General features: G+C 50.2%; 1 protein-coding gene across 1 annotated transcript; it reads right to left on the bottom strand.

Moving 5' to 3' along the window:
• Positions 1-1,104: 1,104 nt before the first annotated feature.
• On the bottom strand, positions 1,105-10,651 carry LOC103300023 (NUT family member 2G-like). Its single transcript, XM_054727331.1, has 6 exons — positions 9,996-10,651; positions 4,181-4,309; positions 3,575-3,722; positions 2,857-3,117; positions 2,358-2,474; positions 1,105-1,839 (listed from the first exon to the last, which is right to left on the bottom strand). The coding sequence occupies exons 1-6, from the start codon at positions 10,649-10,651 to the stop codon at positions 1,105-1,107; spliced, it is 2,046 nt and encodes a 681-aa protein (XP_054583306.1).
• Positions 10,652-12,936: the final 2,285 nt, after the last annotated feature.

The following is a 12,936-nucleotide window of genomic DNA, read 5'->3' as shown; positions in this document are numbered from 1 at the left end:
GAAAATCAAAAGCTTCTGCACAGCAAAAGAAACTATCAGCAAAATGAAAAGGCAGCCCACTGTATGAGAGAACATATTTAGCAATGATACATCTGATAAATGGTTAATATCCAAAATATATATGTGGTTATTGCCATTGTATTATTCATATTTATGATTTCCCCCTCTTATTCTTAAAGAAATTCCCTTAACATTTCTCGTAATACTGGTTTGGTAGTCATGAACTTTTTAAGGTTTTTCTTCTCTGGGAAGTTCTTTATCTCCCTTTTGATTCTAAATGTTAGCTTTGCTGGTTACTCTCCCTACCCCTCCCCGCCCCCCCCCCCCCGCCCCCTTGATCTGGTTGTTAATCTATTTATTGTCTAGTAGCATGTTATTTAGCCTCCATGTGCTTGTCTGTTTTTCAGTTTTCTTCTTGTATTGGATTTCTAGTGATTAGAGAAGATTGTAGGATTTCTAAGCATTGTTATCTGACTGCTTCTGGGACTCAGATAGAAGCTTTCCAAAGACAAAAGCTGATTTTTTCTATAAAACTGGTTAATGGTCCAGAAAGCTGAAAGCCTCAAAAGAAGCTCCTCATCTCCAGAGGGTTCAGAATACAGATGACAATAGGAGGCCCCAGTTGGCCCCTCACCCAGTTGGGCCTTGGGAGTAGGCATGATGGAATGGGTCCTTGGGGATAGAGAGCTGTGTGCTCCCAGGAGCAATTGGAAGGTGTTGCTGCCAATGTGGACAGAGGAACTGGAGGTTCACCTGTGAACCCACAGAACTTGTGACCTACCACAACCTTTCTTCCTGTCAGGTCCCCTCTCCATGGAGCAGTGCAGACCCAAGTATGGAGGTAGCGGCCACTAGAATGTCTCAACAAAACCATCTTTATTTATAATTGACACACAATGCCCCAAAGGGGCTGCTCCTACCCCCAACCCCAGGCCCACCCCCACCCTAATGGTCCTGCCTTCCATCTCTATTTCCCATGTCAGTAGAACAACCAGGATCAGCCCTGGGGGACAGCCAGGTCACATGAAGCATGTCCCCCCCCTCCCCCCCCCACAGCTGGCTGGCAGTGGGAGGGATACCCACTGCTCCCTACTGGCTGCAGTGTCACTTATTACTCCTCCCTGTGACCAGGTCACACTTTTTCTTGTGAGGCTGTGAGGAGCAAACCAGCTCCAGAGCCAGTGCTGGCCTCCCACAGACCCCCAGGTCGGCCCCTGTGCGGGGGGTCTTCTCCGCATGGGTGGGGCCTCCTCCCAGAGCACGCTTCCGAGATTTGGAAGCTGCAGGTGAAGCTCGGCTGAGGCCTAGTGTCTGAAAGAACTGGGACTGGGCAGCGCCCCGGGGACCCCGACCTCCAGGGCAGGCAAGGCCCGAGGCAGGAACAGGACTCAGAGAGAGCCCACACGGCAGCAGGCTATTAGGAGAGCCCAAGAGGAAGGCCAGGCTGGGGAGGTCCTCCTCGTCCTCACTGAACCTGTCTGTCCCGAGAGTCTCCCTGACAAGAGAGGCCTCTCTGGGAACACAGGCATCCCTGGGTCCCAGTGCAGAGTAAGCAGGTACGTGGCCCTGGGGAGGAGCAGAGGAGCATTGAGCCTGGAATGGTGGGTGCTCCTCACGCCCCGAAGAGACAGAAAAAGCCTGGGGCCTTTGATGATCCTGGAAGTCAGTCTCTGGTGGACAGGCTTTGTCACTGACCCCCAGCTGAGGGCCATGGTCACACCTCTGGGCATCTTGGCCTGTCTCAGACTCAGAAGGACTTGAGTCCCACAGGGGAGCACCGTGACTCGGGGGTGCCTGCACACCCCCCTCCTTGGAGGCCAGGAGTCGCTTCTCTACCAGCTGGGAGAAAGAAGGGGACAGTGACTGGCGCTGCACATGTGTGTGAGAGGAGGAAGAACATGGGCAATGGGACAATGGCACTGGGGGGAGAAGGGGAGGAGGGGACACCATGCCTCGAATCCACGACAGTCATGAGGCTCTCCTCCATCCCCTGTGCCATATTCCCAGCTTTATGCCCCTCCCCTTCTGGGCTCCCATTCCCTCCTTCTCTCTGTTGTACTGTCCTTCTTGTCGTCCTGCACTGCTCTCAACCAGAGCTGGCCCCTCGGCATGCACTGCCTACAGGCAGGGGTGGCGTGGACAGAGACATGTGTGTCCTGGTTCTGGGTTGCTCCCTGCCCTGGTTTACCTGGGTGCTCCCTCTCATGGCTCCCTGAACCCCTGATCTACCTGGAGTTCCTCCCTCCTTGACTCACCAGGGCCAGTCCCTCCTCTAACTCCCCTGAGGTCCCTGGGTCCTATGGCTCACTTGGGGTCCCCCTCCCATCTCCCTAAGGTACCACCCTCCCCTGGCTCACCTGGGCAGCAGTGAGCCCTTCTTCCTGCTCCAACTCCTCAGCCAGGGCCAAGGGATCCTGCTGTGCATCTGGGGAAATTATTTGTTCCATGAATTGGGGGTGGATGACTGCCTCCACCTGGGACAGAAGGAAGTAGCCATGAGCCCCTTGGCTGGGAGCAAACTGGGAGTCAGTGGGGCCTGGAGGGCAGGTGGGAAAGCCAAGATCCACCCCGTCCTCCTGCACAGGTGGGCGTTTTACTCCATCATGGTCATTAGGTACACACACACACAACACACAGAAACACATACATATACACACAAAGGGCACACCCACATGAACACAGCATACACCACACCCACACAAAGCGCACACATGCACACACAGACACATACTCTCACGCACCCAGCTCAGCAGCAAAGAGCAGAGCCCAATCCCATCAGCCTGGGGGAACCCGGGTCTGGGTGCAGCAGCACCACCCTCTGGGACCTTGTAGGCCCCGAGCTGTGAGCCAGCCCACCTGGGTGACAAAGTCTTCCTGGGAGCACAGCTGGTCCAGGTAGCTCAGGAGACCCTCATCCTGCAGCCACTCCTTTACTTCATCTTCCCATCCTTCACCTGGTGCCTCTGTGGCTGAGTGGGGCAGTCCCAGCAGATTGTCCATGATGTCCATGTATTCTCTCACAGCCTCCGGGGGGATCTCATTAGGTGACTTGGTCTCCTGAGGTCGTTGGTATCTTTGGATGTTCTGGGCGCTGGGTATAGCCTTCCTGGGGGTGCACTCTGGGCAGAAAGGAAAGAGGAGGGAGCGTGAGGGGATAAAGCTCCCACATCCAGAGCATAAGATGCTGAGGGCAGTGTGGGGGGCATTAATACGGGTGCGGCTGGGTTGGGGCCACCTGAAGCCTTGTGACTATTAGTATGTGAGGAGAGAGGACAGGGAGAGTATCCAAGAAAGTCATGTGTGAGGACGTGTGGAGCCACCGACTCTCCAAGGGGTCCCTCAGCCAGCCCGCTTCATGTGGGCCCTTGATAGGGATCAGGGAGAGGGGATGAGAGGGTGGACCAGGTCCAGACCCCATGGGGACAAAGGGCTGCTGAGGCCCGGCTCTCAGGGCTGTTTCCCTTGAAAGATAACCCCCCCCTCCGCCCCCCCGAAGGAGAAGGGCCGATGTGAGTGGCACAGTGACCTGCGCTAAGCCCTGTTGCCTTTGGCCATGGGTTCCATGGGAATGTGCTAGCGTACCTGGCTGCGCGCCCACCACTGGGGCTGGGGGCCCCTGAGGATCAGGTCTCTGTGCGGCAGGAGGAGGCTGGATCTGCACACCCTTCTTCAACTGCAACTTCTGAATCTGCATCTGCTCCTCTGCCTCAAACTCCATGAACCTGGGGGTGAGGGGCACAGGCTGTGCTGAGAAGGAGGCCACTCGGAGCCCCACAAAGGCAGCAGTGGATGGAGGGATGGAGAGCAAGGGCCTTGGGGCTGCCAGGGCCCGGACACTGGGGATGCAGGAGGCTGGCTGAGCACATTGCTGCACAGCCCCTCTGGCTGGAGTCTGGCCCACTGGGCTGGGCACCTTCTCTCCAGGCTGTCCTAAGCCTTCATATCAGGACGGGTCAGCATCAGAGGATGGGGGAGCTCCCAGGGAGGTGGGACAGACATACCCATGCTCTGAAGCTGAGGGAGAGGCTTTCCAAGGAGAGAAGTACCGCTGGGCTACAGGGACCCTGTGCTGACACCCTCCCACCACCCTCCTCTCTGATGAGTTCTCACAGCTGAACCCTGTCCCACAGTCACCCCCTCCCCTCCCCCCCAGCTGTGGGGACCAAGGACCCTGACTTACTTTTCTGCCATCTCGTAATAGATCATCCGGTCAAAGTTGCTCTTGTGCTGCCATTCCTGCATGGCCCGCCACATTCCCTCCTCCAACGTCATGGTTGGCTTCAGACGGGACAGGGACCGGAGCACTGGGCTGTAATGCCTCAGGGTCGGTCACAGCTGCAGCCTGGCCTCCACCCACCAGGTCACCCCAGCTCAATGGAGCCAGGTTCCCACCCCCACCCAGCAGGACTGGGTACTGGCAGGTGAAGGAAAAGGCATCTGTGCGCAAAGACAATCCTTCCTGCTGCTGCTGTCATGGCCTCACATTCACACCAGCCCGTGAACTGGGACTGGAGGTGACCCCACACTCACGCCCATCGCTGGGACAGTCGGGCTTTGGGAGTGCTTCCTCATCAAGATTGCCCTTTCAGAGACAACAAAACAATCCCCAGAGGAAAGAAAAGGAGGAATCACCAAGAAAGGAAATAACTGAAACAGAAGCATGCAACATGACAGAAAATGAATTCAGAGTAATAGTCGTACAGTTCATACACCTGATGGACCAGAAAATCAGCAACCTATGCAAAAATCAGGAAGAAATGAAAAGCGATATAGATACAATCAAAAACACCATGGAAGGTTTCAATAGTGGAATAGAAGAAGCAGAGGGCCGAATTAGTGAGTTAGAAGATAAAGTACAGAAACACGCCCAATCTGAACAGCAACTGGAGAAAAAAATTAAAAAGCAGGAGGAGAGCCTAAGGGAGCTTTGGGACAATGCAAAAAGAAGTAACATACGTATAATAGGGCTTCCAGAAGGACAAGAAGAGCAGCAAGGATTAGAACATTTATTTGAAGAAATAATGACAGAAAACTTCACTGATATGGGGAAGAAAAAAGTTACAAAAATACAGAGAGTCCCAAGCAAGATGAATTCCAAAAGACTCACACCAAGACACGTCATAATTACAAGGGCAAACGTTAACAACAAATAGAGAATCTTAAAGGCTGCAAGAGAGAGACAGAGAGTTATCTACAAAGGAATTCCCATCAGATTATCAAATGGTTTATCAACAGAAACACATCAAGCTAGAAGGGAATGGAAGGAGGTATACAAAGTGATGCAAAGCAAGAGACTGAATCCAAGAATACTCTATCCAGCAAGACTATCAATCAAAATTGAAGGGAAAATCAGGAGCTTCACAGACAAAAAAAGGCTAAGGGAGTTTATCATTACCAAGCCAGCAATGCAAGAAATGCTAAAGGGAATGCTGTAAAAAGAAGAAATAAAAAGGTAAGAAGGAACACAGGCTCAAAAAAATAGAAATGGCTACAAACAAATACCTTTCAGTAATAACTTTAAATGTAAATTGACTAAATGTTCCAATCAAAAGATATTGAGTAGCTGAATGGATAAAAATCATGACCCATATATATGCTGTCTATAAGAGACCCACCTCAGAACAAGGGACTCACACAGACTGAAAACAAAGGGATGGAAAAATATCTTTCAGGCAAATGGAAATGAAAAAAAAAAAAAAAAAGCTGGGGTAGCAATACTTATATCTGACAAAATAGACCTCAAAGTGAAGGCCATAACAAGAGATAAGGAAGGCCACTTCATAATAATAAAGGAATCTATACAAGAGGATATAACCCTGATAAACATATATGCATCCAATGCAGGAGCACCCAAATACATACAAAAACTCCTGGAAGATATCAAGGGAGAGATCGACAACAATACAATCCTAGTAAGGGACTTTAATAGACCACTGACATCACTGGATAAATCCTCTAGACAAAAAATCAGCTAAGAAACAGCAATCCTAAATGATTCACTAGATCAGATGGACTTCATTGACATATTGAGAACATTTCACCCCAAAGCCACAGAATATACATTCTTCTCAAGTGCACATGGGACATTTTCAAAAATAGACCAATATTGGGTCACAAGCAAAGTCTCCCCAAATTCAAGTAGATTGAAATCATACAAAGCATCTTCTCAGACCACAATGGCATACTATTAGAAATAAACTACAATAAAAACAATCCAAAACACTCAAACACTTGGAAGCTGAATAGCATGCTATTAAATAATGATTGGGTTACCAATGAGATCAAAGAAGAAATTAAAAAATCCTGGAAACTAATGACAATAAAAACACAACAATTCAAAATCTATGAAGAGGGGGAAGTTTATAGCTCTACATGCCTACCTCAAAAAACAAGAAAAAAAATGGTAGTAAATCATCTAACTCTATGACTCAAAGAATTAGAAAGAGAGCAACAAGAAAAGCCCAGAGTGAGCAGAAGGAAGGAGATAATAAAGATCAGAGCAGAAATAAATGACATAGAGACAAAAAAACAACAAAACAAAACAAACAAACAAAAAAGCCAATACAAAAGATCAATGAAACCAAGAGCTAGTTCTTTGAAAGGATAAACAACATTGATGAGCCTCTAGCCAGGCTCACCAAGAAGCAAGGAGAGAGGACCCAAATAAACAAAATCAGAAATGAAAGAGGCGAAATAACAACAGACACCACAGAAATAAAAAGGATTGTTAAAAAATACTATGAACAACTCTATTCCAACAAACTAGACAACCTGGAGGAAATGGACATATTCCAAGAAAAATACCACCTTCCAAAACTCAATCAGGAAGATTCTAAAAATCTCAATAGGCCGATAACTATGGAAGAAATTGAAGCAGTCATCAAAAAGTTTCCAGCAAACAAAACCCAGGGCCAGACGGCTTCACAGGGGAGTTATATCAAACATTCAAGGAAGAACTAAAACCTATCCTCCTCAGACTATTCCAAAAAATTCAAGAGGAAGAACACTTCCAAGCTCATTTTATGAAGCCAGCATCACCCTAATACCAAAACCAGATAAAGACAACACAATGAAAGAGAATTACAGACCAATATCCCTCATGAACATAGATGCCAAAATCCTCAACAAAATTCTAGCAAATCGGATCCAACAATACATCAGAAAGATCATACACCATGACCAAGCAGGATTTATCCCAGGAATGCAAGGATGGTACAATATCCACAAATCAATAAACGTGATAAATCACATAAACAAATTGAGGGATAAAAATCACATAGTCATATTAATTAATGCAGAAAAAGCATTTGACAAAATCCAACAGCCTTTCTTGATAAATACTCTCAACAAGGTGGGAAGAGAAGGATCATACCTCAACATAATAAAAGTCATATATGACAAACCCACAGCCAACATCACACTCAATGGACAAAAACTAAAACTATTTCCCCTAAGAACAGGAACAAGGCAGGGATGCCCACTCTCACCACTCCTGTTCAACATAGTACTGGAAGTACTAGCCATTGCTATCAGACAAGAAGAAATAAAAGGCATCCAAATTGGAAAAGAAGAAGTAAAACTGTTCTTATTCGCAGATGATATGATACTGTACATAGAAAACCCTAAAGACTCTATCAAAAAATTATTAGACTTAATAAATGAATTTGGCAATGCAGCAGGATACAAAATTAATGCCAAGAAATCTATGGCATTTCTATACACCAATAGTGAACTTACATAAAGAGAGACTAAAAAAGCAATCCCATTTATCATCGCACCAAAAAAATTAAGATACCTAGGAATAAACTTATCTAAGGAGGTAAAAGACCTGTACTTAGAAAACTACAGGACACTGAAAAAAAGAGATCAAGGAAGACATAAACAGATGAAAAAAATACCATGTTCATGGGTTGGTAGAATCAACATCATTAAAATGTCCATACTACCCAAAGCAATCTATAGATTCAGTGCAATCCCCATTAAAATACCAACGGCATATTTCCCAGACCTAGAACAAACTCTCCAAAATTTAATCTGGCATAAAAAAGACACCAAAATAACTGCAGCAATCCTGAGAAACAAGAACAAAGTAGGAGGGATCTCAATACCAGATATCAAGCTGTATTACAAAGCCACTGTTCTCAAAACTGCCTGGTACTGGCACAAGAACAGACATATAGCTCAATGGAATAGAATAGAGAACCCAGAAATCGACGCAAACCACTATGCTCAATTAATATATAACAAAGGAGGCAAGAGCATACAATGGAGTCAACACAGTCTCTTCAACAGATGGTGTTGGGAAAATTGGACAGATACATGCAAAAAAATGAAACTAAACCACCAACTTACACCATACATAAAAATAAACTCAAAATGGATAAAGGACTTAAATGTAAGAGGGGAAACCATAAAAATAGAGGAATCGATAGGCAGCAAAATCTCAGACATATGCTGAAGCAATATCTTCACCAATACAGCTCCTAGGGCAATTGAAACTAAGAAGAAAATAAACAAATGGGACTACATCAAAATAAAAAGATTCTGCACAGCAAAAGAAACCATCAGCAAAACAATAAGAAAGTCCACTGCATGGGAGAACATATTTGCCAATGTTATCTCGGCTAAGGGTTTAATCTCCAGCATTTACAGGGAACTCATACAACTTAACAAAAGGAAGATAAACAACCCAATGAAAAAATGGGCAATGGACCTAAATAGATAATTTTCGAAAGAGGACATAGGAAGACCAAGAGACATATAAAAACATGCTCAAAGTCACTAATCATCTGAGAGATGCAAATCAAAACGACAATGCGGTACCATCTCATACCTATCAGAATGGCAATCATCAACAAATCAACAGATGACAAATGCTGGCAAGGATGTGGAGAAAAGGGAACCCTTGTGCACTGCTGGTGGGAATGCAGACTGGTGCAGCCACTGTGGAGAACAGTATGGAGTTTCCACAAAAAACTGAAAATGGAACTCCCCTTTGACCCAGTGATCCCACTTCTAAGAATATATCCCAAGAAACTAGAAATACCAATTAGAAAGGATATATACACCCCTATGCTCATAGCAGCACAATTCACAATAGCTAAGATTTGGAAACAGCCTAAATGCCCATCAGCAGATGAGTGGATTAAAAAAAACTGATACATCTACACAATGGAACACTACGCTGCTGTAAAAAGGAAGGAACTCCTATCATTTGCAACAGCATGGATGGAGCTGGAGAGCATTATGCTAAGCGAAATAAGTCAGTCAGAGAAAGATAAATATCACATGATCTCACTCATTTATGGAATATAATGAACAACAGAAACTGATGAAAACAAATCCAGAGATAGAGAAGCATCGATCAGACTGTCAAACCTCAGAGGGAAGGTAGGGGAGGGTGGGGGTAAGCGGGAGAGACCAACCAAAGGACTTGTATGCATGCATATAAGCCTAACCAATGGACACAGACAACAGCGGGGTGAGTGGGGAGGTTGGGGGTGGGTAATGAGTGGATGAGGACACATATGTAACACCTTAATCCATAAAGAAATTTAAAAAAAGATTGCCCTTTCACAACAATAACCATTGTCCTTAGGGAGACACGGCCTGCGCCAGGCAGCCTGCCCGCACGTCACAGGTTAGCACAGACATTAGGCCAAGGAGTCTTCTCCAAGTCCTCAGAACTAGGTAGGATCACATAGGATTGTCCGGTCCTGAGGGGCCTGAGGGCGCGAGGAGCTGCCTCTCATGGTTACATGTGGAGTAGGAGAATCTGGACATAGGGTGGTGAGCTCAGCTGAGGGAAAGTACAAGTGAGGATGCCATACATGGGGCCGGTGATGCACGTTGGGAAGAATGTGCCTTCTGAGAGCATGGACCCCACCCTCAACCTTCCCGCCAGCGTCCCAGGATCAGCCAGCCTGCAGGCCCTCCCACCTCCTCTGTGATGGGAGAGCTCCGGGGGCGCCCCCTGCCCTGCTCAGTGCACTCACATGAGGAAGCAGGAAAGAGCTTCCGCATCAGGACTCTGGGGAAGGTGCTGCCGGGCCAGGGCCTTGAAGCGCTGCCAACGTCGGAAATTTTTGTACACACTGTTGGGGTTACAGGAGTCCTCCAGCGAGGCCCTGGACTGGGAGGCGGCCAGGCCACCCTTCCTCAAAGCCCCAGCATTCACAGAGGGGACAATGGGGGCTAGCTGGGCAGCTGGCGGTGGAGCTTGAGGAGGAAGGCCAGGACACCAGCCTCCATCGCCGGCCTGGGCGCCCCCAAAAGCCGAGGTGGGCATAATCGTCTCCACTGCAGAGGCTTCCAAGAAGAGGGGTGCAGGACACACAGCACCCCCACAGATGGCACCTGGAGCACTCCCGTAGAGGGGGGCCTGAGTCAGGACAATGGTCTGAGTCAGGGAGGGCTGTGGTCGTCCCCCTTCTGACCTGACCTGGTCCATGATGTTCTCAGCCCCAGTCCCAACGGGGCCTTGACCAGCATCTCCTGCCACCAGAGGTGTCCTGGGCCAAGCCGGCAGCACCAGGGGGCGGCCAGGGGGGAAGGACGGGGTCCTGGGGGGCGGCAGGTGCTGCTCCCCAGGGGGCCGGTGTGCGGGGCCAGTAGAGGGCGGGGGACAGGGCTGGGCCATGAAAGGAGTCATGGAGGCACCGGGCTTCAGGCTCACATCCGCTCCCCGCGCTGCAGATGCTGTTGAGACAAAGGAAAGGGGGGATGGAGGAGGGGAACCAGCACACAGCACTGAGGCGCTCTGGCCCCTTCAGCCACTGGGGAACCAGGGCCGTGAGTCTCACCAGGGAGGGCCATTTGGATGGGCAAACTGCGGAGGTGGCAAATGTCCTCAGGTCATTGTCACGCTCTGACCTCCAGTTGGGAATTATTCCACTGGAGAGCTTGCTCCCCGTTCACCAAGGCTCCCTGACCACTGTCTGCGAGAAGCAACAGCCCCAGCCAGCGCTGACCCTGAGAGCCTCCCTAAGGATTCCCCGGCACCGACCCTGCCAGCCTCAGAGGCATGGCCCTGGGCAGAAGTCTGCTCTGGGGCAACGACCCTAGGCAGACCCACTAGCGGTAGTGACCTTGGAACTTACATCTCCGAGGTAAGTTCTAGGCACCAAAGGGCCTCTGAGAACAGGCCGTGTCTAACATATTAGGGCCCCTCTGCTCCTCAGTCTTCCTCCTCCTCAGTACAAGTCACCCCCTTTCTGTCCCGGGCTTGCACAACAACACAGAAACACTGGAGTAATGTCTCTCCACAAGAAGGCACAGGAGCCCTGATCTAACCCTTCAACACACCGCCCAGCATGCACATGTGTGTCGGAACCAACAGTGAACACTTAACACGGGCCAGGTCCTGCCACTCGGCCCCAGCGCTCAGACTGATGGCCACCCTCAGGAGCTCTGTCATTTCACAGCCAGCAATGGCTGCAGGGAGTTAGAGGAGGGCCACGGAATGGGGCAAAGTGGGGCTGGCAGTAGGGGCTTCCAGAAACTTCCAGAGCTGCTGTCCTGTTAGATGTGTCGTGGGACTGCAGACTGGGTGAGGTCCTTCCCCCTCCAGCTCCCAACAGGGGGAAGTGAAGGCACAGTAGGAAGCAGGTGTGAGCGGTGACAGTGGGACACAGTTGTCTGAACACATCCCCGCTCAGAGGAGCTGGAGCAGACCTCGTCCAGGAGAGCACGCTGCACACCGCGCCCCTCATCACCCAGGACAGGCGGCCTTGGCCGTTTACTACTGACACCGACCATGGTCTTCCTGCCCCTGTGCTCCCTCCCCCTTAAAAAGGAACCCGCCTTCGCACACGTTCCACGGAACACCACCCACGCTCCACGTCTGTTTTCTGTCCCTGAAGCAGGGACGTGGACTCTCAGCAAAACCCTCATCTCAAAGGTAAAGGGCGGGGCAGAGGGTGCGCCATGAGATGCAGGACAAGAGGGAGTCGGTCTGAAGACCTGGGTGGCACGGGGGGACAATTCGGGACAGCTCAGGGAACCGGGCCCGATCTTGGTGGAAGTTTCCGGGCCGCCCTGCCCGTGTGGATCCCAAGCCAACAAGCAGCTCCCTGGGCTGAGGAGCAGTGAGCTCTGGGCTGGCAGCAGGGGAGAAGCTCTGGGCTGCAGCAGGCGGAGGACCTTCCAGCCCAGCCCTCGGGAGGACATTTCATTGTGGACGTGGCCACACACAGCCCCACTGGACAGCTTTCTGGCTGAGACCACCCTCCCACTGCCCCCCTTCGCTCTAGTGCACTCAGCTCAATCCCTTAGAAAGATGCTGCGGGGCCAGCTCCAGGTGCCCGACAAACAGCCCACAGGACTGGGCTTTCCCGTGACCACCCTGTGCCACCCCCACGACATCGCCCACTACTCCCCCCACACACGTGGAAGTGGCTCGTCTCCCCTCTGGGAAGAACCCACGTGCCTGCTGCCGTCCTTTCTCCACACCCAGGCATGTCCCTGAGCCACCCTGACCCCCCTCTGAGGAGCCCTCCTGGCCAGTGCCGTCACAGGTTCCCACTGGCTCCCAGCCGCCCCGGGGGACAGGTCCTTGGAGGTCCAGTGCTCTCTCCCCCCCCCTACTTCACTCAAACCGAGTTTCCCCAGTGTCACATTTCAACCCCAAGTTTTGAGGGACAGCTCAGTGTTTAAACCATCCCCCCTCCAATCTATAGGCTTACCTCCTACTGAAGCCATCCCCGCAGGCTCATTCACTGACCACCGCTGCCTAGTAGCCTCCACAACCAGAAAAGTCAAGTCGAGGATCCAGAGAGTGACCTGCTCCAACAGCTGCTCAGCATCCAGTGGAGGGAAGGTTTGGATTTGAACGGTAGAATGTAGGACTCCTGACATTCTGCAGCGGGGGAGGGGCAGAGGACCTGGGCTGGGGTGGGTCAGGGTGGGGGACATTCCAAGGAGGGCTCTGGCAGGTAG

The sequence above is a fragment of the Eptesicus fuscus genome, chromosome 15 (genome assembly GCF_027574615.1).
Source record: "Eptesicus fuscus isolate TK198812 chromosome 15, DD_ASM_mEF_20220401, whole genome shotgun sequence".
NCBI lineage: Eukaryota > Metazoa > Chordata > Mammalia > Chiroptera > Vespertilionidae > Eptesicus > Eptesicus fuscus.
Note: the sequence above shows the minus strand (reverse complement) of the source record. Positions and strands in the feature narration are given on the sequence as shown.